This window comes from Ambystoma mexicanum, chromosome 4p (genome assembly GCF_040938575.1).
Source record: "Ambystoma mexicanum isolate Mex_15411 chromosome 4p, UKY_AmexF1_1, whole genome shotgun sequence".
NCBI lineage: Eukaryota > Metazoa > Chordata > Amphibia > Caudata > Ambystomatidae > Ambystoma > Ambystoma mexicanum.
Window position 1 is genome coordinate 195,704,669 of NC_090927.1, and position 26,639 is coordinate 195,731,307.

The 26,639-nt window shown below is 47.3% G+C and overlaps 1 protein-coding gene across 1 annotated transcript in view; it reads right to left on the bottom strand.

Moving 5' to 3' along the window:
* Positions 1 to 550: 550 nt before the first annotated feature.
* LOC138453136 (serine/threonine-protein kinase pdik1l-like) overlaps positions 551 to 26,639 on the bottom strand; it is a 476,483-nt gene continuing 450,394 nt past the window's right edge. Inside the window, exon 4 of the mRNA XM_069605690.1 lies at positions 551 to 761. Within this exon, the coding sequence (XP_069461791.1) occupies positions 732 to 761 (30 nt within the window). The 3' untranslated portion in view covers positions 551 to 731. The remainder of the gene's footprint in view (positions 762 to 26,639) is intronic.

The following is a 26,639-nucleotide window of genomic DNA, read 5'->3' on the forward strand; positions in this document are numbered from 1 at the left end:
ATCACCTCTAGCACAGGTGTGTGAATCTATGTGTGGGAGTGAACAAATCCACTTAGTTTGCTTGGTATAGTTATCAGTTGTGTGCTTGTGAATCTCTGGTAATTTCTTTTTTTAGGGTGTGTACACTAGAGTGTTTTTTGGCGTATGCTTCATTTGAAGTGTGTGGGGCTGGATAGGGGTAATTATCATTTTTTGCACCCCAGTCAGAAACAAAACAATACTTCAAAAAGCATGGTCAGGTAGGAGCTGGGGAAGATGACAGAACAGAGGCTACATCACACACACAGCCTTGGGGAACACATTCATCATATGGGCCGTCAGAGGTGTTCTTGTTTTACTGTAGACTGGAGAGACAACGAAATAGATAAGTTCATAATTGGATTTCCTGCAAACTATACATTTTCAGCAGCTAAAGAAAATCAGATTTTGGAAATTTGGCAACATTAATAAAGCCTTTGGTAGAGCGTAAAGAGATTATGTTTGCTCCATGCAACAGGTGTCGGTACAAAGCCAGGGACGCCCGTTTCAATTACTACACATTACCATGTTATTGACAAATTATCACAAAACACATTTTTTATTAAGTTTCTAAATAAATAAAGTAAAATATTTGCAATACATTATTGATTTACTTAATCACTCACATTTATAAAGTATGCTTTGGAAGGATCCATAACATATTGACAATTCAGATGAAGGCAAATGAGATTGCATTTTCTTAAATATTCTCATTAGGGGTTGTCATTCTCGCAAAGTGGATCCTGTGAAGGAAACACAATTTACTCACCACAGTGACTCATCAAGGTCCTTCATATTTCTTAATCCAAACTCATACGTCTAATACTTTTAAGCCCGAGGTACAGAGCACATTTCTGTAAAGCATCGTTTCTAATGTTTAATCCATTTTCACCCAAACCATTTACAGCAAACTACTTAAAGTACATGCTGGCACTTAATAAGAGTCCCTTTTATCTATAGCCAAACACAGATTAAGGTTCTTAAGTGAGTGCCTGCAAGAAAGGGGACAAAGACTAAGTACATTAGTTTATCATGCATAAGTTGTGCTATTACTATATTTACATAATTGACAACCACTTAAGGCTCTAAAACATTTGTATACATTATTGGCTTACTGAATCCCCGACATTTAAAGAGTATGCTTATTTTTTTTTCCTTTTATTTGTATTTGGTTTAATTAAACCTTTAAAAAAGAAACTAAATCAAATAAAAAACGTACAAAAATCCAATCAAACATTAGCATTGATAAGAATACAGCAGGACACTTAAAATCGCAAATTTTCAGTATACAAGAAAAAAAAAACACAAATTAGAACACTAAGACATAGCAAATACTTAATCACAAATATGTTAACGAAGGTAAGAATCTCTAATAGAAGGTAAAAAAAGAAAGAAATAAGTCTATTACATATATCATAGACCTTAATAAAAAAAAACAAAAAAAAAGAATGAAAAAAAACAGATTGCAGTAAATTCAAGCTACAGGTTGAAAGTTTTGATAAAACCTGATAAGGCTAATCCCTCGTGGATAGTGTGGATGTTAAGGCACCGTTTCCATGCCCACTCTTCATGATACATAATAGAGTTCACTTTCAGTGGCTCAATGAATTTTGCTCTCAATGACTAATGAGTCACACTCCATAACCAAATGCTTTAAGGTCGCCAACTTCTCCGAGCAGAACATGCAACTGGCTGAAACCACCAGGATTAATGATCTCCTCGCTAAAGTTTCCATAGTGGGTAGCACATGCGATCAAGCCTTAAGGAGGGTGCCTCTTATAGGATCTATTTGGAAATTGGAGCATAACCTTCGTAAGAGAACCTCTGGTTCTATGTTCATGAATCAGATGGATTAAAGAGGGATAAGAATGGAAGTCATCAATGGTCTCACCAGTCCATATCGAATAATGCATGTTTGACCTTCATAGGGTTGGCAGTCAGGTTCTCAAGAGACGGACCAATCTCATCAAGGATACGTTCTGATCTATCCCTCGGTCAGATCAGCGTCCGAGAAAGGTTCATGTTTCTTCCCATTAAGTTGTACAGGGTATTTGGAGGAGATGTATTCATTTTTGAGTAGAGGGAAAGACTAGCCCATTGTACCTGTGCCCACATTGAAACCGTCCCCAATTTAAACCGAATTGCCAAAATGGAAATCGCATTCGGGATGCCCAAAAATTGTTCTCCAAATGCAGCATTCAATTCTATTGTAATTCCAGGCTATAAGTGATCTTGGGGCCGATTTTTTTCTTTTTTTTTTAAAGGCAAACAGTGCTGAGAGAACATTTCCCAAACTTTTTGTCAATCCTTACCATCTGAGCCTCTAATAATTTCGCCTTATGTACCATGAGCTCAATTACTGCTTTAGAGCCCTGATAAGCTAATAAATTGAAGCCCAGATATCGCACTGACACAGAAAGCTTCAAAGGGATCCCTCCCAAAGTTCCAACAAACCCCAGAGGTCTTTGCCCTAGCTTTCTGGAAGGATTGAATTTTGGTTTATTAGCTTTAAATCAATAGCCCAATGGCTTTAGCATATAATTCAAAATGTATGAGAGACCGTTGTAACCCCACCTTAGTGAGGTCAAAGATTAATAGGTCATCTGCATAGGCAAGCCATATGACTTTTTCCTTGCCTATTTTAGGTGCAAGAAGCCCTTCCTTCATTAGCGAGAGCGCGACATTAGAGAAATATTGGTTGAAGAGCCAGGGGGCACAGGTGCAACCCTGTCTAACCCCCTGATAAAGAATTCTCTTTGAGAGGTCCCCCTTTTGGCTAAGACGAAGCTGGATACCACAGTTTTCATATACTCCACTGGTAAGTCTTAGGAGCCCAACAGGCATGCCCCAGTTTGCAAGCTTGTTCCATAATATGCCCCGATCTACACAATCAAAAGCGGCAGTCAAATCGATCGAGGCCATGTACGTGCATCCCCCAGATATCATCCACACCGCTTCTTGCACGCACTTGAGGGCAAGACCGCTGATATTGGTCGAGTGGTCCTTCCAAAAACCGGTCTGGAATTTGTCCAACGGATGGTAAATGCGGGCCCAATCTTTGAGGTGTGATAGCAAATATGACGAGAAGATTTTACAATCAGTGTTGATAAGTGAAATTGGACGATAGTTAGATGGATCGGTCCTGCTACCACACTTGAAGATTGGACGACGTGCGCCGTATTCCAAGAAGTCGGAATTACACCTGCGGTAAGAATGTCACTGAACTCCAGATACAAAAGATTTGCTCAAATAGATTGATTGACCGTGAAAGTATTGTTTGTAAGGCCATTCGGCCCCGGGGCTCGTGATCTCTTGCATTTGGAGATCAGTTTTTGGATATTATCAATATCGAGAGGAGGGTCCCACCTTACACCACTGGTTAGATCTAAAGCCAATGTAGAGTCAACCTTCGGCAGACCAAACCTTTTCTCGTAAAACTTGACCCATTGCTGTTCAGATATTGAATCCCACTGACAAGTTACATAGTTGGGATCCTCCCCATTAACCAGATACCAAAAGGCACTCAAGTTGGTGGTATTTAAGATCCCTAGCATTTTGTATGCATTACATTTAAGCATTTGAGATTTAATTGATTTACAGTAGTTTTTATAAGATTGCTTTAGATTCCTAGTTAGCTCCTTACAGATAGCCGTCTCAAGGCAAGTAAGCTGGATCTGTCACTATTCTCCTCAGTTTTTTTTGCATCAGCAAGTTCGGCAGTGTAGCAATGGATGTGCCTGGCTTGTCGTCGCCTGCTAACTCCCCTCCCCACTGCCAGCCCATCTATCATTTGTCTAACAAATGAGTGAAGCTCATTCACATTAAAGTTGTTAAGCTTCCACTTCTAAATTGACCAATTAAGTGCCAATAACATATTAGCATTCAAGCAGCGAATATTCAAGTCAGTCCATCTGACTGCATTGCCCGCCACACTAGCGGTCACCTGGAGCTTTGGCCGACATTTTCTAATACAAGGAGACCAATCGAACTGCGCAGTTAGAATGGAGTGATCACTCCAGGCAGTCCTCTGAACCTCAAATGACCAGCAGAGGTTCATTAAAAATGGGTCCACGAAGATAATCAATAAGGGACGAACTGTTCCCTCTATGTCACGTATGCCATTCTCCAACATTGTGGGGCGATCAGCCGTTCTTTCCACAAGAGGGTGTAGTCCCCTTCTCCCAGGCCCACACGCCACTTCTGTCCCGCAGTTTTCTTCCCTGAATAGTCATTCGGGATCCCATCAAACTCCTACAGCTGATGGTGTGGGTAACAGTCAGCGTTCAAATCTCCCATGACAATTACTTTCCCGTTGGAATGGGACCCAAGCCACTCATCAACAGCCAAGCAAACCCTATCCACAAAATGCTCGACTTGTTCCATGCCCCTGTGCCAATAAATATTGAGCAATAAGATTGATCAATCCATCTGCAGTCCTACAGCCCACACCCAGAGCACCAAACGGTAGGCCTGCGAGTTCTAGCCCACTTAGGCCCAAGGAGATTTCCACTGCAATTAAGAGTCCCCCCTAAGGCCTCCCCCCCTCGTACCGTCCCTAGCTGGCTGAATAAAAACACTTTACCCATCTAAGCTGGGTGCAGAAGTCAGCCAGGTCTCCTGCAGGAAAATACAATTTGCGAGTCTTAAATTGTTCATACAAGAGATGTTAGAGAAAAGATGGGAGTTGCCTCAGGTATTCTAGGATTTTAAACATAGCGGTGCACTCTTCCAAATGTCACCCATAGCGACGTCACTCACGGAACCAATTTTTGCCATAAGGAAGAGATGATTGAGGCCCAATCAATATCCGCCCTCTCACCCTTCCAGTCAAACTTCACCGGATTGACTGCTACTATAGGTTGATTAACAGGTAAAGCTTCCCTACTAAGTGGCATTCCATCCCTCAACCCATCGATCAATGACATTTTAAATCCCAAACCAAATAGCGCTTCACTTTGTGTGAAAATAAGTTCCCTTACCAAGGGAGAGAACAGGTAGATGATACTAGTGCTCAAGTCATCTCTCACTTGGTAGGAGACCATCCCAATGTCGGCCGAGGCCAACAATGCCAAACAGGGAATAGCAGAAAAAAATAGTTAGAATGTTAGGGTGATTCATGCAAATCTGATAGTTGGGCTCAAGAATACAGCGAATTTGGATTTGGCGAGTTCCATTGCTAGGTCCTTTCGCTATCTGCCGAGATCCAACTACACCTTTAAGGGCAGCAGAATAAGTGCATCCACTCAAGGCAGTACCAGATGGCCCCAAGACCCCAACACTATTAGCTGATCAAGCCTTTGAACAATCCCTTGGAGCAGATCTGGTAGGATAATGGAGTCGCTGAAGCAAGTCCTTCATCCCCACTGAAACACAGGGGTATTTGGATCGAGGAGGAATGTCAACCAGGTCTTTCCAAAACTGATTTGCCCTTTCCGGACCCAACCTCCGCATTTTCCAAGTCAGTAACAAATTTAGGGGCAAGAGATACAGGTTCAGGGGGGCCCACCTAATCATTGATAACGATGGATGGGCGATTTGCACCAAACAATCCCTCCATGTTTAGACACATTGGGGGCTGAATCAGCCTTTCCATTTCACCTAGGGGCCAGAGCTTTCCTGCCGTATCCTTTAGGGGAATCATGGCAGAAGTGGACACCCCTTCAGTTGGTCCCCATATAGAGTGAATGCAGTTGGCAAATGACCCAGGTCGATGGATACCCACACTCTGCCCACCCCATGTTACAGAAGGGAATAGCTGGATGGCCATCAGCCTCGAGGCCAGAGCTGGTTTCAGAGGGGTCCATGCCAACTGAAAGAGCTCCACTTTTCCCCAGGGTAACAGCAGTAGGGATAGAAAGAACAGGAAGTTGGTCCTGCACACCAAAATTAGTCAGGACCATAGAATCAGCCACCTCAATAGTTGGCAGAGGCTCCAGATGTGGGGGTCAAATGCTCCGGAATAGGTGACAATCTGGTACGGAAGAGGGTACGATGGGCAGTTCTGACTGACAGAATTCTATTTTTCCTAGCCGCCATTTTGGGTCTCATTATTTTCCCTTTCAAGGCATTAGTAGATATGGGCAGGAGTGGGGAGCTTGCCCGAGCATTTGGCGTCACCCCCTCACCTCCCATGCCACCTTTTACTCCCTGACTCATAGGTAATTCTTTAACGAGATCAATGACAGGGGGCAGTGTCCATTAAACTAAGTGCAGGGAGGATAGTTGGAGAAATACCCAGAGCAAATTCATTACTCCTGGATGGTCAAATTATCAGTTACACGTGCATCGTCCGAAATTTCAATAACAGCCACAGGATCATTAACAGAATTAACATTAGGATGCGCTGCGGAGTCGAGAGGAGAGTTGGGAGCAGTTGTTTGCAGTGAACTGTGTCCGCATTAGAGAAAGCTGTGTTCACCGTTTACTGCGACCTGCAGGAGAAGCCCATTTCAACTTCAAACAATCGGAGCAGAGCAGAGTCGGGAGCAGTTGTTTGCAGTTAGTTGCATTAGCTGCAAGCAGTAAGTGATGAGCTCCCTTCTCCGGACTCTTAGCTCCAACTACTAATAACTTTAACTGTGTAATTAGCTTATCCCTGTGGGTAAACTGCTCTTGAACTGAATTTTGGTGGCCATTGCCCTCCGTGGTTGTGGGCTCTTGAGGTGTCCAGCCCCTTTCTTGATTTGGTCCTCAGTGAAAGACTTGTGTTGTATCATTACGGCTCCTTTGAATACACATCGTTAACCTTGGCGGAAATATTGTCTTGCGCCACCCCTGGGGACTGCAGGGCGTGACTATTGGTCTCTCTCTTTGACCCAGGAATTGGCCTTGGCTTTGATCTACTTTCTATGCTGTTGATCCGGATGCGTTGTCGGTTACTTCAAGAATCATATATGAGGTTGGGCCTACGCAGTAGAGCTGGCCTGGAAACCGTCTCAGGAGCCGATGACGGAATCTGAATCTGCTAAGGAGGAGCTGTTGGGGGGGGGGGGATCTTGAACTACGGACTTCCCCAAATAGAAACCCCCCTTCACCTGTTGTGTACCATGGGGAACCTATCTCTTCCCCTTGAACCAGGGGCCACTTTCTCAGAGGAAGGAGAGGAGGAAACCTCTGGTGCTCTAAATACCTGCCCTAAGCTGCTGTTTACAACAGGGAAACGCGCCCCCCCCCTTGAACCGGCAGTGAACCTCCAATACGGGGGGCTGGAGGGGTTGGCAAACTCTGGGGTTTTGAACATTTCAACCAATATTGCTGTACCCCATGTGAATCAACGGATGAGGGCAAGTCCGGCGTTATTCACTCAGCCAGCTTTACATCGGACACCAAAATTAATCCCGGGCTCTAGACCCATCTCTGGGCAACAGATTATGGACCATTATTTTATAAAAACCTGCTACTACTAGCACAGAAATTAAATACTTTCCTGCCATGAAGGGTAAAACAATGCTTGACCATTCAGCAATGGCTTCACAACCTAACTTTGGGGGACCCAAAGATCTAACTGATATCAGCATTATTGAACTTGACGACCAAGCGGAGGAAGAATTGGAGGCTTTGAATCTAGACCTTTTTCAAAATAAGCCTCTAAATCCATGTGAAGCACCTACTATCGGCTCAACGAACCCGCTGGTCGACTGGATAAATGGTGATATGTCAGCCATGAGCAGTGGTGCGCATTGCGACCCTTTCTTGGGGGCGGTAGGCCCTAGGGGTCAGGATGAATCATCAGCCCTCCATCATACGTTAAGGGAGATTGATTAGCGCATACGTTTGACCCATTCTACAGCATCTGCCCTCAATATGGTGCTGAGCTCATTTGTCTCCCTGTATGATAATATCTGGGCTGAATTGAAATCTACCAATGCAGTGTTGGCCGATGTTACCCACAAACTTGAGGAAATTGGGTCAGAAGTTTGCTTTGGCCATTTTGTCCGTGGAATGAGGGATGCAGAGGCTGTAATGAGTATGCTTATGGAAGGATGCACAAACAATTGACTGTTCAGATGAATGCTACTCCATGAGAGACATCAGGAATAAGGTGTCATGAGCACTGCTCCCGAGAAGCCAAGTCAAGCCCAGCATCCCCGGAAGCAGGCTCACGACCCTCGTCCCCGGCTCCAGCAAACCCCCATTGGGGCCCTTTGGACCATGTCCTGGCGCCTCTGGCGCCAGGCTCATAAGGAACCTCAGTCCCGGCGCCAGGGGCGCCGGGCTCATAATTCTTGCAAAGGTGCTTGGGTGGACCTACCTGTAGCAGACCATGCTGCATACTCACCTTTGCAAATGCTGGCAGGATGAAGTCCCCAGCCTTCTGCTGGGAGGAACTATTCCCTGAACTGGGACTACTTTCTTACCTGGGTGGGGCTGGTGCCACTCCTTAGCTCTGGAACACAGGAACTCTTTTACCTGGGCGAGGCTGAGGAAGAAGACACCCAATCACTCCAACACTATTTAAACCACACCCGATTGAGAAAACGTGCTTCGCGTTATTCTGCATCTGCAGCAGGACGCTCACCGAGTCAGCTCCAGCATTCCAGTGACATCTCCAGCTTCAGCTCAGCAACCTGTGGAAGAAAGACACGAGAAGAACAAGTTACTTTCTTACCTGGTAACGTTCTTTCGATGGGATGGTCCGACGACGTAGTCCATATCTATGACATGTAATCACCACAGCTGTGCTGCTTCGGAAACTTTTTTCGGCGTCTGCGTCCTGCGTCGATGACGTCGATGCGCCGTCGTCAAGGGCCTCCTCCGACTTCCGACGTCATCCGATGTGATAAGTAGGACGCACGACGCCCGTAGCCTCAGTTGTACTTTTTTCTCCCAGAACGTGTGACACTAGTCAACTGCCAGTCAGACACAAAGCCTTGCGGAATGTAAGCTGCAATCGCAAAAGAAATTCTGCAGCGGGGAAGGCAGGGCGGGAGCGATATGGAATACGTCGTCGGACCATCCCATCGAAAGAACGTTACCAGGTAAGAAAGTAACTTGTTCTTCGAGGGGATTGGGTCCTCCGACGTATTCCATATCTATGACAGACTTCCAAAGCAGTACCAGAGCAAGGAGGAGGGAATGAATTTCGAATCAAAATTTAGAATAGCCAATCAAATAGCAGAGCAAAGGACCGCCTTGCCAAAGGCCAGATCCTGTGCTCGGATGGAATCGAGGGAATAGTGACGTACAAATGTACGTACTGAAGCCCAGGTGGCTGCATCACAGATGTTGCGAATAGGAACACCCCTCTGCAGGGCAGTAGACGCAGCCATACCCTGGTAGAATGGGCCCGCAAGCCAGCCGGTGGGTCCTTACCCGCCAAGCGGTAGCAGTCCGAGATGGCCAAAATAATCCAGCGAGACAGTCTGTTTCGTCACAGCTTGCCCCAACGCTTTCCAACGTAACCAATAAAGAGTTGATCGTCCACTCTGACCCGGGACATGCGTGAAACATAAAAGCTTAAAGCTCTCCTAGGATCAAGCCTATGGAGCCTCTCCTCTTCCTTACCAGGATGCGGAGGAGGATAGAATGCCGGAAGAACAACCTTCTGGGCCAAATGAAATTCCGTCACTACCTTCGGAAGAAAAGAAGGACGAACTCTAAGGACAACCCTGTCCTTGTGAAATACAGTGAAGGGTGGCTTAACTGAAAGTGCCTGTAACTCACTCACTCTGCGAGCGGAAGTAACCGCAACTAAAAACACAGTTTTCAGAGTTAACAGCCTCAAAGGGCAAGAATGTAAAGGCTCAAACGGAGCACCCATAAGAAACTTAAGAACAGGGTTTAAATCCCAACCGGGCACCAGGAAAGGTGACGGAGGGAACACATTAGTGAGCCCTTTCAGAAACTGTGAAATTAAAGGGATTTTAAAGTAAGAACACTCTTCAGACGAGCGCTTAAAGGCGGACAGCGCCGCCAGGTAACCTTTAATGGTACCCACTTGCAAACCCCTGTGGGCCAAAGAAAGTAAAAAGGACAGAACCATGGGGATGTCACATGCAAAAGGATCCACATTCTGAACTCTGCACCAGTCGCAGAACTTACGCCAACGGCAACGGTACAGAGACTTAGTTGCTGGCCTTCGGGCCGAAAGCAACACCTCCATCACGTCTTCAGGGAGGTCCCAATCCCTACACCTCAACCTCTCAGAAGCCAAGCGTGAAGGTTGAGGGATCTGACCTCTGGATGGAGAACCTGACCCCCCTCCCGTGAGAGCAGATCGTCTCGGTAGGGAAGACGACACGGAGGGCAGATGGACAAGTCGAGAAGGTCTGGGTACCACGTCCTCCGAGCCCACGCCGGAGCAATGAGGATCATCCGGGAACCGAACTTCCGTAACCTCCGCAGCACTTGCGGGATGACGGGGACTGGAGGAAACGCGTACAGCAGCGGGAATGACCACTCCACCACGAACGCGTCTCCTAAGGCTCCTTTTGGAGGAAATTCCCGCAAGCAAAACCTTTCGCACTTCCGGTTGACACTGGAGGCAAAGAGATCCACTTGAGGGGTCCCCCAAAGGGCGAAGATCTCCAGGAGAATCTCCTGAGCCAACTCCCACGTGAGAGATCGTGCTCTGCCTGCTCAGAGCGTCCGCCGTCACGTTTTCGTCTCCGGCCAGATGCACTGCTGAGATCGAAACTTCCTGCTGGATGGCCCAGAACTCGAGCTGCATCGCCTCCCTGCACAGAGGAAGTGACCCTGCCCCCCCCCTTTTTTGTTGAGGTAGTGCATGGCCACTGTGTTGTCCGTCAGGATCAGGACACTCTTTCCTCGCACAGTCGGCAGAAAAGCCTTCAGGGCTAGCCTGACGGCCCTCAGCTCCAACAGATTGATATGGAGTCTGGACTCCGACGGAGACCAACGACCGCTGACTGTCAGCCCGTTGGCATGAGCTCCCCAACCCGTGAGGGATGCATCCGTCACGATCATCACCTCCGGCCAGGGAAGCCAAAATGGAGCCCCCTTCATCAAGTTGCCTTCGACGGCCCACCACAGAAGGTCCCGGGCGACCGAGGGCGGCACCTGAACCGGGTCCGACATCCTGCCAGAGGACTGCGACCATTGCGTCTTCAGCGCCCACTGCAAAGATCTCATCCGCAGGCGAGCCTCTGGCACCAGAAGAATGCAGGATGCCATGAGGCCGAGCAACCTCAAGAACTCGAACGCTGGGAGCATCTGGGCATGCTGAAACTTGTACACCATCTGCTGAATGTGAAGAGCCCTCACCTGGGGAGGAAAACACTGACCCAGGGAAGTGTCGAGCACTGCTCCGATGTACTGGAGCCGCTGTGTTGGCGTCAAATGGGACTTCTTTAAATTGAGGGAGAAGCCCAGCCTGTGAAGGGAGTGGCAGGTGACGGACAGATGATCCAGGACTTGCTCGGGAGAGCTCCCCCTGATCAACCAATCGTCCAGGTAGGGGTAGACGTGAATCCCCCCCTTGCCTGAGATGCGCTGCCACCACCACCATGAGCTTGGTGAAAACCCTCGGGGCGGAGGTCAATCCGAACGGCAGGACCCGAAACTGAAAGTGCGAGTCGCCAATCGCGAACCTCAGGTACTTCTTGTGCTTGGGATGGATCGGCACATGGAAGTAAGCATCCTTGAGGTCGAGTGACACCAACCAGTCCTGAAGCTGAAGGGCCTGGAGGACTTGAGAGAGAGTAACCATCTTGAACTTGTCCTTCCTGAGGAGTTTGTTCAAACCGTGCAAGTCCATGATGGGTCTCAATCCCCCGTCTTTCTTCGAAATCAAAAAATAAGGGGAATACCATCCCTTGTTCCTCTCCGCTACAGGCACCAGTTCTATGGCGCCTTTCTCCAGCAGGGCTTGAATTTCCTGCGCAAGGAGCGGATACGGACTCTGCAAAGAGAGGTTCCCCGGTGGATTGTCGCGAGGCCTGTGCCGAAAGGGAAGACAGTAGCCGTGGGTTATGATCTCCAGAACCCACACATTTGAAGTAATGGCTTGCCACTCTACAAGATGCTACGCCAGCCTTCCCCCAACCGGCGAACCATGGGACATGGCCTCATGACTGAATGGGAGCGGCTGCAGCGTTATCTGAGGGCAAAGAGGCAACTGCCCAAGCGGCCTTGGCACCACGGGTACCCTGTCGTCCACCTCTGGTACCCCTGCGTTGGCCTCTTTGACTGCCAGCTCCTCTCGCTTTACTGAAGGAGTAATAGTGAAAGGAACCACCCCTCCACTGCTGTCCCCTAGGACGAAAAGGCAGAGGTTGGCGAACTGCAGCGCCCAACGACTTCGCTGCAGCTTTTGAGGTCTGCAACCTCTCAAGGCTCTGGTCAGCCTTGCTGCCAAAAAAGTGTTCACCGTCAAAGGGCATGTTGAGGAGCCGGGACTGCACATCAGGAGCAAACTCCGACTTCCGCAACCAGGCAAACCTGCGTATTACGGTGCTCACCGCCATGCACCTACTGACGCATTCAGCTAAGTCCAAACCCGACTGAACGGACTCACACATGGCATCCTTACCATCCTGGACCATAGCAAGGAAACCATCCCGTTCGTCCCCTTCGGGAATATGTTCAGCCGCTAATGCAACACAGTTCCACAGAGTGTGTGTGAAACGAGACAAGGCACAAATGGAGTTGGCCACCTGAAGCGCCATACCACCAGAAGAAAGCACTTTCTTCGCCCAGCCATCAAAACGTTTGTCGTCCCTATCAGGAGGGATGGTAGGGTACGACGCCTGCTTTGCCGGGGCCGTGGCCGCCTGCACCACCAAACTTTCCGGAGTGGGGTGCCTGGTCAAGTAGCAGGGGTCGCTACTGGCTGGACGGTATTTTCGCGACAAGGATCTGCCCACCGCCGGGAGACTCTCCGGAGCAGTCCAAGCCGCCGCCACCCTTCTCTGTAAAGCCAAATGGAATGGCAGTACCGGATCAGTTGGGGGACCAACATCAAGGATGTCCATCAGATCATCCTGCACAAACTCCCCTGGGGGAGCAGACCATCCCAAGTACTCAGAAACCCTAGCCATAAGGCGGCGGTACGAGGAATCGGCATGAGAGCCAGGCTCAGGCCTACAAAACTCCACCTCCGGAGAGGTGTCCAGTCCACTGGCATCATGCAGTGATTGTCTCAAATCGTCAAACTGACTATGGCCCGAGACAATTTCATCTGGAACCTGACTAGGAACCAGGCCATCAGAATCCTCATCCGCCTCTGAAATATAGTCTAGGTGGCGAAAAGAAGGCACCCGAGAGTGCTTGCTCTTAACCAGAGCCTTCCTAGGGGGTTCTCCCGTGGCACGGGGTACCTCCGACACGAAAGGCGTCGAGCGAATCGGCGCCGAGAGAACCGGCATCGGCGCCGAGAGGATCGGCGTCGACGTCAGATGCAGCGCCTCCAGCATCAGCAGCGTCGACACAGCCATCGAAGCCGGAGCCCCGAGCGTGTCCCTCGACGACCTGAGCGTCAACGGCTTCGACGACTTCCTCGGAGCCGGAGCCTCGAGAAAGCCTGTCGACGCCCTTGACGCCTCAGACGTCGATGTCTTCCTCGAAGACCTCACAGGTGCATGCGGTCTCGAACGCGTCGAGGACCGTGACCTGGAACGGGTACGTCGAGAACGAGTCTCCTTGTCTGAACGGGACCTCTCCCGTGACTCGTGCCGGCCACTCTTGTGAGCGGTGTCTCTCGACCTCTCACGACCGACCCCACTCGGGGGCGCGGACGGCTTAGTACCCTGCGACTCAAGAATCGCCAGCATTTTCTTCCCGAAGGAAGCCCATTCCTCCGGCGTCGCACGGCTGGTGGGGTAAGCGACGTGCCGGGCAGAGTCCACCGAAGAGGACCTGGAAGACGACCGGTGTCAGCGCTTCCGAGAATGCCTCGAAGAGGCTGAGGAGTGGCGAGACTGACTCCCAGAAGGAGACCCACAAGACTTCCGACGATGACGCGGAGAGTCACCCCTCGAATCATCCGTCGAAAGCCCCGCAGACTTCGACTTCCTGGGCTTGGACACCCGACCTAGCGACAACTTCTTCTTACGTTCGCGTAAGGCTTTGGACGTGAGCGACTGGCAGTCGATACAGTCATCCGTGTCGTGGGCCTCCCCGAGGCACCAGAGGCAAGCGTTGTGCGAGTCCGTCACCGACATCTTGGACCCACACTCCCCGCACTTCTTGAAACCCAGACGCGGGGTCAAAGACGAAGTAGAAGACATCGTCACACGAAGGTTTTTCACAAAACGAACAGGTTCGAAGAACCGAGAAGAACAGAACTCCAAAGAGTCAAGGCGTTAACCGAGATTCACGAAGCAACACGTTCGCGAAAAAAACGGAACTGAGGCTACGGACGTCGTGCGTCCTACTTATCACATCGGAGGACGTCGGACGAGGCCCTCGACGACGGCGCATCGACGTAGACGACGCAGGAAAAAGTTTCCGAAGCAGCACAGCTGTGGTGATTACATGTCATAGATATGGAATACGTCAGAGGACCCAATCCCCTCGAACTATACTTACCATCCAGGAATCCAGACACCGGCAGAACCTGCAAGCAAAAGAAACATAAGGTTAGCAAGTTGCAACACGTTCGCAGCCGCGCTCGCTTACCTGATCCATCTGTGCTTTCACGGATTCTTCGCGGCCTTCTCTTCAGCAGCCTAACGGCACCTGTAAAGACAAAGAACATTGTTAAGTAGGAATCGGGTGAAGGCGGCCGCATTTACTTTCCTTACCTGCTTTTGTGCGCGTATTACGATCTCTTCAACCGCAGCAGCCCGGCACCTGAAAACAAGAAAAGACATTATTTAAGTGCCATTAAAGACTGCAAGAAAGCCTAACACTTACGTGTTTCCCCACGTGCGTCCGCGACTGGGAAAACGCCCGCAAGGTCCCAACACCTGCAAATAAGAAAAGAACATTGTTAGAGGTGCTATAATAAGGTCACAGATCATTATACTCACGTACTTTGCACGTGCAACGGCAACGGACGAACGCCCGCAACATCTCAAGACCTGAAAACAGAAAACAAGGGACATTATTGAGGTGTCATTGAAATTCCCATACCTACGTACAACCGCACGTGTCGCGCTCTCAGTGACCACGCCCTCAGCATCCAGGCACCTGAAAAAGACAATGCAAAGACTTCATTAAAGGTGCCCATCTCTTCAAGACTATAAACTCTTTATACCTACTGGCATCCGCTCGTGCAGTAACGGCGGCATCACCTTTTGGCATCTCAGCACCTGTGCCACTTCTAAGGCCACAAAAGACTTTGAGGACCTGCAGTGACGTAACTGGAACCCACGCACCCCTGCATAAGTCGCAGGATGGAGAGCCCAGCATTTATAGAGCTCACCAGGACATTGGACTTTCGGAGAGTTGGCGATCAGTGAGGAGGAAGTCCAGCCAAACGGTCATTAACCCTTTTTTCTTCCGCCTGCAGAAACCTTACCCTGCAAGCCAGACGGTCAATAAGAGGAAGCCCAGTCCAGAGAGTCATCCGAGCTCTACGCTTCTCAATTGAAGAGACTATAACAGTTCAGCCGGGACCAGCGCCTCCGTGGGAATCAGGTGAGCGTTACATAAGGTCTTTGAAGGAGAAGGTCTTTGTGCTTTTGAAAGACAAAATCTAAAGAAGCTACTAAAGAAAACCAATGTGGACCTACAAATCCTAGTGAACTACCTGTTTTCAAACCTTACATTAGAAGCCAAAAGGTCAGAAGAAGCAACTCGAACAACTTGAAAGGCGAGTGGCCAAAGCAAGATTGCAGTACCCTGGGACCGGAATATCCTACGTTGCATAAGGATAAATGGAACAGCTTTTGAATGACTCCCAATAGCTCGTATCAATCCTCAACCACCAGGGCAAAGTAGTCATGAACCCTCCACCCTTCCTAGTCAACAATTCAGGGTTCCCAGAGGCACTCATTTGGTTCTTCAACACACTTTCCTATCTTACTAAAGGCGTTTGCCACCCTGTTCCATCTATATGTGGAAGAGCTACATTTTCCAATTCATTCGAAGCAACAGAATTCCAACCGGAGCGATTCTGCTGGGGACCACCACCTAATTTCAGAATGAATGGCACAAGTCTGTTTCATTCTCATTAAGGATGAATAGGAATTGAGAAGCTGTCATTATCTGGGGTCCATCCCTGCACACGTCTGAGTACCAACCCACCCTTGCCCACCATGAAGAGCAGAAACAGTCAAACCTGGAAATGGTTTCTTCATACCTCTCCTTGGGTCCCCCAATAAGGACAGTATACAGAAGAACAAGTTACTTACCAACTGTAACGTTCTTTCGATTGGATGTTCCTCCCACGTATTCCTTATCTTGATATTTCCTTACCCTTAGGTTTTGCCTCAGAAAATGTTTTCTTTCTCCGGCAGAGGGCGCACCACTCGAGGTCGCGGCATCGATGTCCCTCGGCAGCATCCGTCGAGTATCGACGTCATCCCTCGTATAAGAGCCTCGAGCGCGCCCGTTGGCTTCAGTTATGTTTTTTCGTATAATATAGTCCATGAATCTTACTTCGTTTAAGGTATGCCTCTTTTGACCCAAGCCCTAAAAGAGTTTAGAGTGTAATACACGTAAACTGTATTGTGGGGTTAGGATGGGAGGGTCGATGAGGAATACGTGGGAGGAACATCCAATCGAAAGAACGTTACAGTTGGTAAGTAACTTGTTCTTCGAATGGATTGTGTCCTCCCACGTATTCCTCATCTTAGATAGACTCCCAAAGCAGTTTTGTCTCGGAGGTGGGAGTACAGTATCCTTTTTTAATCATGTACAGAATGTAGTACAGATTTTGCAAACAGACCTCCTTGAGAAGAAGTCGAGTCCAATGCATAATGTTTTATAAAGGTGTGCATAGATGACCATGTGGCTGCTGCACAAATATCTTGCACAGGGACACCCCGTTTTAATGCTGTAGAAGTTGCCATGCCCCTGGTCGAATGAGCTCTTGGTCCATCAGGTGGTTCTTTTCCTGCCAATCTAACATTCTTTTATGGCTAAGATTATCCATCTGGATAAAGTTTGTTTTGTTACCGGAAGGCCCAGTTTACGTCCAGTGTATCCCATGAAAAGTTGATCACACTGGCAAATCTTTGCAAATCTAGAGATGTAAAAACTAAGAGCTCTTCTGGGATCTAGTCTATGAAGTCTTAACTCTTCCTTGCTTGTATGACGGGGAGGATAAAACGTAGGCAAAGTTACCTTTTGTGACAGATGAAAATCCGAAACAATTTTTGGCAGAAAAGAAGGTTTAACCCTAAGAACTCCTTATAAAAGATGGTGTGAGGAGGTCCGCTCGAAAGCGCCTGCAACTCACTTACCCTGCAGGCTGATGTCAATGCTACAAGAAGTATTGTTTTTAACGTAAGGAGCCTTAGTGGGCAAGAATGTAAAGGCTCAAATGGAATACATGTGAGAAATTGTAAAACTAGATTTAGATCCCACACCGGAACCTGGAAAGGTACTGGGGGAAAGACATTATTTAAACCTTTTAGGAATTGAATTATCAAGGGTATTTTAAAGTAAGATTCTTCTTCAGAAGAGCACTTAAAGATGGATAGCGCTGCTAAATATCCCTTTATTGTCCCAACCTGGAGCCCCAGATTGGCCAAATGTAACAGAAAAGATAAAATTGTGGGGATATTACACTGAAAAGGGTCCACATTCTTTTCTCTGCACCAGCTACTGAACTTGTTCCAACGACACCGATACAGAGACTTAGTTGCTGGCCTTCTGGACGAAAGCAAAATCTCCATCACGTCATCCGGAAGGTCCCAATCCTTGCATCTCAGCCTTTCAGAAGCCATGCGTGAAGGTTGAGTGTGTTGACCTCTGGATGGAGAACATGACCTTCCTGTCGCGAGAGAAGATCCTCTCTTCTTGGAAGACGTATTGAAGGGCAGATGGACATGTCGAGAAGGTCCGGGTAACACGTTCGCCTGGCCCAATCCGGAGCAATTAGGATAATGGTTTTCCAGAAACCTCCTGATTACTTGAGGGATCACAGGGATTGGAGGGAACGCGTACAGTAGTTGGAACTCCCATTCCACCACAAACGCGTCCCCTAGAGCTCCTCTCGGGGGAAATTCCCCTGAGCAGTACAGTTCGCACTTCCGGTTGACCCCGGTCGCGAACAGATCTACTTGAGGGGTTCCCCAAAGGGCGAAGATCTCTTCAATGACTTCCTGAGCTATCTCCCACTCTTGAGAGACTGTGCTCTGCCTGCTCAGAGCGTCCGCTGTTGTGTTTCGCTCTCCGGTTAGATGAATTGCTGATAGAAAGATCCCTTCTCGTATTGCCCAGAACCAGAGTTGCATCGCCTCTCTACACAACGGTAGTGACCCTACTCCTCCTCTTTTGTTGAGGTATTACATGGCCACTGTATTGTCCGTCATTATCAGAACATTCATTCCCCGTACAGAGGGCAGAAAGGCCTTCAGCGCTAGTCTGATTGCCCTCAACTCCAAAAGAATGATATGTAGTTTGGACTCCGATGGAGACCAACGTCCGCTGATGGTCAGGTCGTTGATGTGGGCTCCCCAATCCGTGAGTGAGGCGTCCGTCACTACGGTTATCTCCGGCCATGGTTGCCAAAGATTCTCCTCTGAGAACATGATGTCTGCAAGCCCACCATTGTAGATCCTGTGCTACTTGGGCTGGGACCTGCAGTAGATCTGACATTTCCCCTGAGAACTGGGACCATTGAGTTCTGGGAGCCCATTGAAGAGATCTCATTCTCAATCTGGCTTCTGGCACCAGGAAAATGCAGGATGCCATCAGACCGAGCAACCTGAGAAAATCAAAGGCCGGAAGATGCTGGGCATTCTGAAACTTTGTCACCATTTGCAGAACGTTGTGAGCTCTCTCTTTGGGAGGCGAGGCTTTGCCCAAACAGGTATCCAGGAATGCTCCTATAAATTGGAGCTTCTGTGATGGTATCATGTTTGATTTTTTTAAATTCAGAGAAAAACCTAGTTTGTGAAGGAAGTGACAAGTCTTGGACAGGTGATCCAAGGCTTGTTCTGGAGAACGTGCTCTGATCATCCAATCGTCCAGATAGGGGTAGACCTGAATCCCCCCCTCTTCTGAGACTCGCTGTCACCACCGCCATCAACTTGGTGAAAACTCTTGGGGCGGAGGTCAACCCGAATGGCAGAACTCGAAACTGATAGTGAGAATTGCCAATCGCGAACCTCAGGTACTTTCTGTGCTTGAGATGGATTGGCACATGAAAGTAAGCATCCTGAAGGTCCAATGATACCAACCAGTCCTGTAGTTGGAGAGACTGAAAGATCTGAGAAAGTGTGACCATCTTGAATTTGTCCTTCCTTAGGAACTTGTTCAAGTTTCTCAAGTCCAAAATGGGTCTCAGTCCTCAGTCTTTCTTTCGAATAAGGAAGCATGGGGAATACCAACCCTTGTTCCTCTCCGCTACAGGTACATGTTCTAATGCACCTTTCTGTAGCAGGGTTAAAACTTCCTGCAACAGGAGCGGATCCGGATGCTTGGCAGAGTTGTATTCCGGAGGATGATTCTGAGGTTTCTTTAGAAAAGGAAGGCAATAACCTTGGGATACTGTTTCCAGTGCCCAAGCATCTGAGGTAATGCCCCGCCATTCTTTCAGATGCTGTGAGATCCTGCCTCCCACCGGGGTCTTGTGGGTCAAAACCTCAGAGTGGTCTTGCGGCAGCTGCAGCAGCGGCTGATGGTACAGATGCCGTTGCTGGGGCTGATCTAGCACCTTTTCCTCTTCACAGGGAAATTTTCTTTGACCTCTTTGATTGACCTGCCCTCTTCCTTTTCCAATTGAGGAATAATAGCGAAAAGGAAGACTCTTCCAGGAAGATGAGCCTGTGTAGGGGCGTTTCTGAGGTTGTCTTATAGCGGCACTTGCTGCCGCTTTGGAGGTCTGTAGCTTCTCCAAACTTTCATCTGCCTTGCTACCGAACAACCTTGAGCCATCAAAGTGCATATTAAGAAGTCTGGATTGCACATCAGGAGCAAACCCAGATTTTCTTAGCCACGCAAATCTGCGTAGCACTGTGCTAGTCGCCATGGACCTGCTGATACTGTCAGCTGTGTCCAGTCCTGATTGAAGGCCTTCTCCCGAAGCCTCCTTTCCATCCTTTATAATAGCTAGAAAGCCATCACGTTCTTCGCCTTCTGGGATGTGTTCAGCTGCCGCTAAAGTACAGGTTACATTAGTAGACTTCAAAGCCATACTACCCGATGTAAAGATTTTCCTGGACCATGCATCCACTTTTTTATCTTTCTTATCTGGAGGGATTGTAGGGTATGCAGCATTTTTTGTGGAAGTAGCTGCCTGTACTACTAAGCTTTCCGGAGATGGAGGTTTACTGAGGCATTCCGGATCAGATGTACAAGGTCTATGCTTTGCCACAAACTTTCTATTCACAGCCCCTATGGCTTCAGGATGTTCCCATGCAGAACTAACCCTTCTTTGTAATGCAATGTGAAAGGGTAAAATGGGGTCTTGTTGGGGTGTTCCAGATAATATATCTGTCATGTCATCATCATGATGATTGACTGGTGAACTCCTCACCCACCCCATAAACTTTAACTCTGCCCATGAGTCTTCTATAGCTCGTATCCACTTGTTCTGATGGGCCAAAACTAAATGTATCATCCTCTGTGACATCGACCTAGGATTCAGCGACCCCTTAGATATCGATGCACTAGCCTTCCACATAGCCATGTCAGACATGAACTTCGCACAGTTGATTAACAAACCCACCCACTCCAAAGGAAGAACCCTGGATTGGTTCCTCACGCTCAATTCACAAGCCTCCATTGACTATCCGCCCTGTCAAGTGGTCAGACCACTTTGTCATCAACTTTACTCTCAACAATACCATCACAGACCAAACCCTCCCCAAAAAACCCCGACACTTTTGAAACCAGAAATATTAAAAAAAACTCTCAGTAGACAACATCTCCCCCGTTCTGAGTGCAGCACTTGCTAATACAACCAAAGGAACTAACAACCCTTCTTACCTAGCAGAAGGTTACCAACAAAGCCTTACCTATACCATTGACCTACTTGCTCCCATCACCACCACAACTCGAAGGCCAGAAAAAAGATCTTCCTTCTGGTTTAATGAGGAACTAGTGTGCCTGAGACGCACTAAAAGATCGCTCGAGCACCTCCATAGTAAAAACACCCCTGAAACAGCTAAAGCCTTTGATGAAGCCAACAAAAAATACAAATCAGCGATGATCACGCATAAAGCTAATGCCTTTAAACTTTGCATTTCTCTAATGCCTCCTCAGATAGCAAAGAACTATTCTCCATCCTTAGAGAGCTAGAAAATTCGTCTCAAGTTATAGCACCCACTAATGCCAGCAAAGACTGGTGTACTACGCTACAAGATGCCCTAGCATCCAAAATCCTACTTCTACAAAATAAAAATGATAGCAAAAAAAACACTTAGCGGAGAAAACTCCACTTATCATAGCAGTGAACCCAACTAACACCATTACTGGCACTCCATTTCAAAACACACCAGTCTCCCACATAGAAGTGCTAGACACCATAGCCAAACTTGAAGCCTCTAATTGCAAAGGAGACCAATTCCCCTCACACCTAGTAAAACTATGCGCCCCCACCCTTACGCCTATCATTACCGAATTTGTTAATGCCTCTTTCCTCACCAACACAGTCCCCACCAGCATCAAAAAAGCCTGGGTGAACCCCCTCCTAAAAAACGACTCTGGATCCAGCTATCCCCACCAACTACCGACCCACTACAACGGTCCCATTCCTCCTGAAAATAATTGATAAAATAGCCTACTCCCAAATTCAAAATCACTTAGAACATCACCAACTACTAGGGGACAGTCAGTCAAGTTCCCATCCCAACCACAGCACCAAGACAGCCCTTCTTGATCTGAAGATCAAAATGGATGCCTCCAGAGAAGCAGGCCAACTATGTTTACTAATGCTACTGGATCTCTCAGCGGCATTCGACTGGGTCGACCATGACAAACTTTGCGTCACACTAGCCAATAATTTCAACCTATCGAAGAATGCTACCGACTGGATCAAATCCTTTCTAGCAAACAGGACATCTAGAGTATCCATCGGCAGAGAATCAGACGACCCTCTACCAGTTCCCGCAGGTGTTCCTGCCCATCCCCCACACTGTATAATGCCTACAATAAACTCCTTTTCGCAGCCCTGTATGCTATGGGTGTCATCTACACTAACTTTGCAGATGACACCCAGATCCTCATCCCACTAACAGGTAACTACGAGCAAGACTCGCTGCTTCTCAACCAAATTTACTCACTCATACAAAATTGGATGGCTAACCATAGCCTTTGCCTCAATGATGACATAATAGATACTGATTCCAGGCTCATCCACCAAAATGGACACTCTTCTGCCCATTTACAAATCATTTATCATTGATGGCACCACAATCCCTGTAATCACACAAGTAGAGGCACTTGGTGTCCATCTAGATGCCACTTTAACCATGTCAAAACAAGTAAACACTCTAGCCTCCTCCACCGCCTACACCTCCAAACTCATCGCCCTTAGTCGCAAATTCCTCTCTCAAAACTGCGTTTCACTAGCCAGAGCCCGTATACTTTCCAAGCTCGACTATTGTAACATCCTCTTCCTTGGCACTTCCAAAACCAATATAGCTAAACTTCAACTTATGCAGAACAAAGCCCTTAGAGCTGCCTTAGGCATAAAAAAATCTGAACACCAACATCAGGAGAGACAACCACTGGCTCCCTATCCAAGCTAGGATACTATTCAAAACCCTCAGCATCACACAAATGTATGGCCAATAAAGCTCCCAAATACCTCAACAAAACAGTCATGAAGAAATCCCAGATCAGACCTCTCAGATCCAACATTAACTCATACCTCGAAATCCCAAGATACAAAAGAGAGAACGTGGGGGGTAGCAGCTTCAAGGTCCTGGCTCCCAAATACTGGAATTCGTTACCCACCAAAATCATGAATGAAACTTCACACTAACAATTCAAAAAATCTCTGAAAACTTGGTTATTCAACCAATATTAACTTAATCCAGAACATGAACCCAACCTAACCAGACCTCCACCCTTCACTTGTATATACATTGCAGGTTAAATCATATGTAAATCATTTTATTTCTTGTACTGTTACTTTTATAAAGACTGCATTTATCCACTGTCTGTAACTACGCCGTGATATCTCCGGGTCTGGGCGTATAAAGTAATAAATAAAAATAAATAACTAAACTTGCCTGTTTAATTAGTATACACTGCCTATTGATTGCATTTGGTCTAGCCTGATGATTGTATTATGGTCTGGCGCAACTAGCTAACGTAGACACTTTGTTCCAACCTCCCCCACACCGCCTAGCTCGCATCTTGCGGCACAGTCACCCAGCAGCTACATCAGACCACTGCATATTATCGTGTGTCAAACACCTTAGGCATTCGAATCATGCCCACCTTAAATATCCAACTATTATATGCACTACACTTCTTTTTGCCGTTATAATAATGGCTTGTATTAATGTTAGACCCTGCACCTTGCAGGAGAGAAATCTGAAACTCAGAACAAGACTGCCCCGAATCCACAAACCTAAGAGGACTAAATTAAATTCCCAAGTCTCACTTTAGGCACAACGCACATGCCTTAGACCTTAATCTACCAGCTACTGAAGCAGTGCCAAAAAACCTTGTAAAACTACCTACCTTAAAAAAAGATCCCATCGGAAATCTACCAGCCAAAGGCAAAATAACACCACCACCATTAAAGGAGCCATTATTAATGCTAGACCCCTCATAGCACACTCCACAGAAATTGCTGACATACTCCAGAGGGATAACCTAGACATCCTAGCTGTTATAGAATCCTGGCTGCACGACACTGCTGGTCCAGCCCTTATGCTAGCTATACCAGAGGCCTAGCAAATACTCAGAGTAGATACAGCAAGGCCTCCCCCTCTGGCATGAGGTCTCATAGCCAAAACCAAACTGGCACTAAGGCGGACCTCATCTCTGGAAATGAAATCCTGCGAGCTACTCGCAGCCAAACTCCCTATCTTGTAGAACAGTACACTGACTATCTTTCTAGTATATAGACCCCCTGGACCGATGGTACCTTCGACAAAGACCTCTCCAGCCTTCTCACTAATAACATCAAAGACACCTCCCAGATCCTTTTGCTAGGAGACTTCAACCTGGTCTACAATGACCCCAAGGACAAACAGGCCTATGCCATTGGCACCACCCTTACAGAACACGGTCTTACCCAAAAAGTCACCGCCCCTGCACACATAAAAGGGAGTTTTAGACTGGGTAGCCAATCTGAACTGTGCCATCACTATCACCAAAATAACCCTGCAACCTTGGACGGACCACCACTTAATCAGTTTCTCGACTGACAGAGCCTAAAATACAGAAAAACACAGTATCACCGCTCCCTACTAGAAGCAAAAAAGACATCACTGTGGAGACATTACTTCCACCACTCCTTCTACCTACCCCTCTGCTCTACCACCAACACCACCACCAACCCCAACATACTTGCAGCAACCTTCAATAATACTATATTGAGTGCCCTTGACACTATTGCGCCAGTCAAACTTCGCAAAAGCAAGTAAAACTCTCACCTGAACACTTGGTTCACACGCCAGCTTGAAGAATTAAGACTCAAAACTCCAAGCTATTTGGAGGCACTCACCCATAGCGGAAAATACAACTATTCTAACTAACTTCGCCAAAATGTACAAGAAGGAAATAATCACCAAAAGGAATTCATTCAATGAAAGAATATCCAAAGCTAACTAACACAAAGGAGCTTTTTACCATCCTCCGAGAAATGGAAAACCCTATTACACCCATAGATAATGTCCCGAAAGAAACAATGGTGCACTAGCATCCAAATGCTTTATCTAATAAAATCGCTACTCTGCAGACTAAAATAGCTTCTAAAAAAGCCTCTCTGCGCCCCACCGAGGCGCATCCCACCCCACCTACCACCACCAACCCATTCACGAAAACGCTGTTCAGCTTCACCAATATCTCCATATTGGAAACTGAAAGGGTTCTACTCTCTTTGAAGCCCTCCAACGGCCAGGTCGATGGTTGCCCGGCACAAATAATCAAGGACGCAGCCAGAGAGTTAGCACCCTTTATCCCCAAGCTTATTAATTGCTTCCTTTAAATCAAGTACTGTCCCGATCAGCCTCAAAGAATCGTGGGTACTCCCACTTCTCAAGAAACAAACTCTAGACCAGGCCATCCCCACTAATTACAGACCCATCACCACGGTCCCCTTTCTCCTCAAAATCATTGACAGAGTAGCCTACATCCAAATGCAATCCCATTTGGAGGCTAACCTACTATTAGGTGCACGCCAATCTGGCTTCAGACCACAACACGGGACTGAAACAGCGTTAATCGACGAGTTGAAGGATAAAGGTAAAACAGCTATGCTACTCCTCCTCGACCTCTGTGCAGCCTTTGACCTGGTGGATCATGCAGTGTTATGCGAACACCTAGCGTCAGCTGCAAATTTCTCGAGCGATGCTATAGCCTGGGTTCAATCCTTCCTAGCCAACCATACGGTGAGTGTTGTTCCCCTCAGCATCAGCAGACCCAATCCAAATTACCTGTGGCGTTCCACAAGGCTCATGCGTCTCACCAACAATGTATAACATCTTTACTAAGCCACTCTTCGACAAACTTGACTGGGTGTTCCATATACCAACTATGCGGATGACACCCAGATCCTTATACCCCTTTCAGGCAACTTTGTGGAGAACTCGGCTCTAGTAAACAAGATATATCACCTCATTCAGGCATTGATGGCCTCACACGGCCTTTGCCTGAATGACGAGAAAACTGAGATCTTGATTCTGATATCCGACTCCAACCTAAATAATTTAATCCCAGTTACGCCGCATTCACCATCGATGGCAACGTCATTAAAGTGGTATCTCAGGTAAAAACATTAGGTTTTTACCTTGATTCAACACTATCCCTAAAAAAAGTCAGCTCCATGGCCTCATCCACAGCTTATACCTGCAAACTAATCAGGGTTTGCAGACCCTTCTTATCCACATCTAGCTGCATTACCCTCGCTAATAAAGATTGCCAATGCTAACAGCTAAGGAAAGTCTTGATTCTATTAAAGACGAGCATGGTTTTGTAAAAATTGCATTTTATTGATGTTCTTGTTGGCACCTGCCTATAAGGCATTACAGTAGTCCAGTTTAGACATAATTAATGCATTCTATGACAAGACAGGAGGCTCGCATTATGCTTTACTTACTTTTAATTCTGCCATATCAGCACTTCAAAACTTAACTTTAAACTTTTTTTTTAAATCTCATTAGAAAATACAAAAGAACCAAATCAAAGTTACAAGCTCCATTTTCTTAAACAACTTCAAAGAGTTCCAGAAACTACAACTCCCATCCACCTGAGGCCTTCTGTAGTCCTGACCTCTGTCCTTGAACCAATCAGTGCCCAGGTCGGGGTATAAACTCTCTCATCCCTAGGTACTTTCCTCTTTCTTTTGTCCATGATCATTCAGTCCCATAAGCATCCAGAACGTGTCCAAACCACTCCAACTGTGCTTTCGATCCGAAACTGGCTTA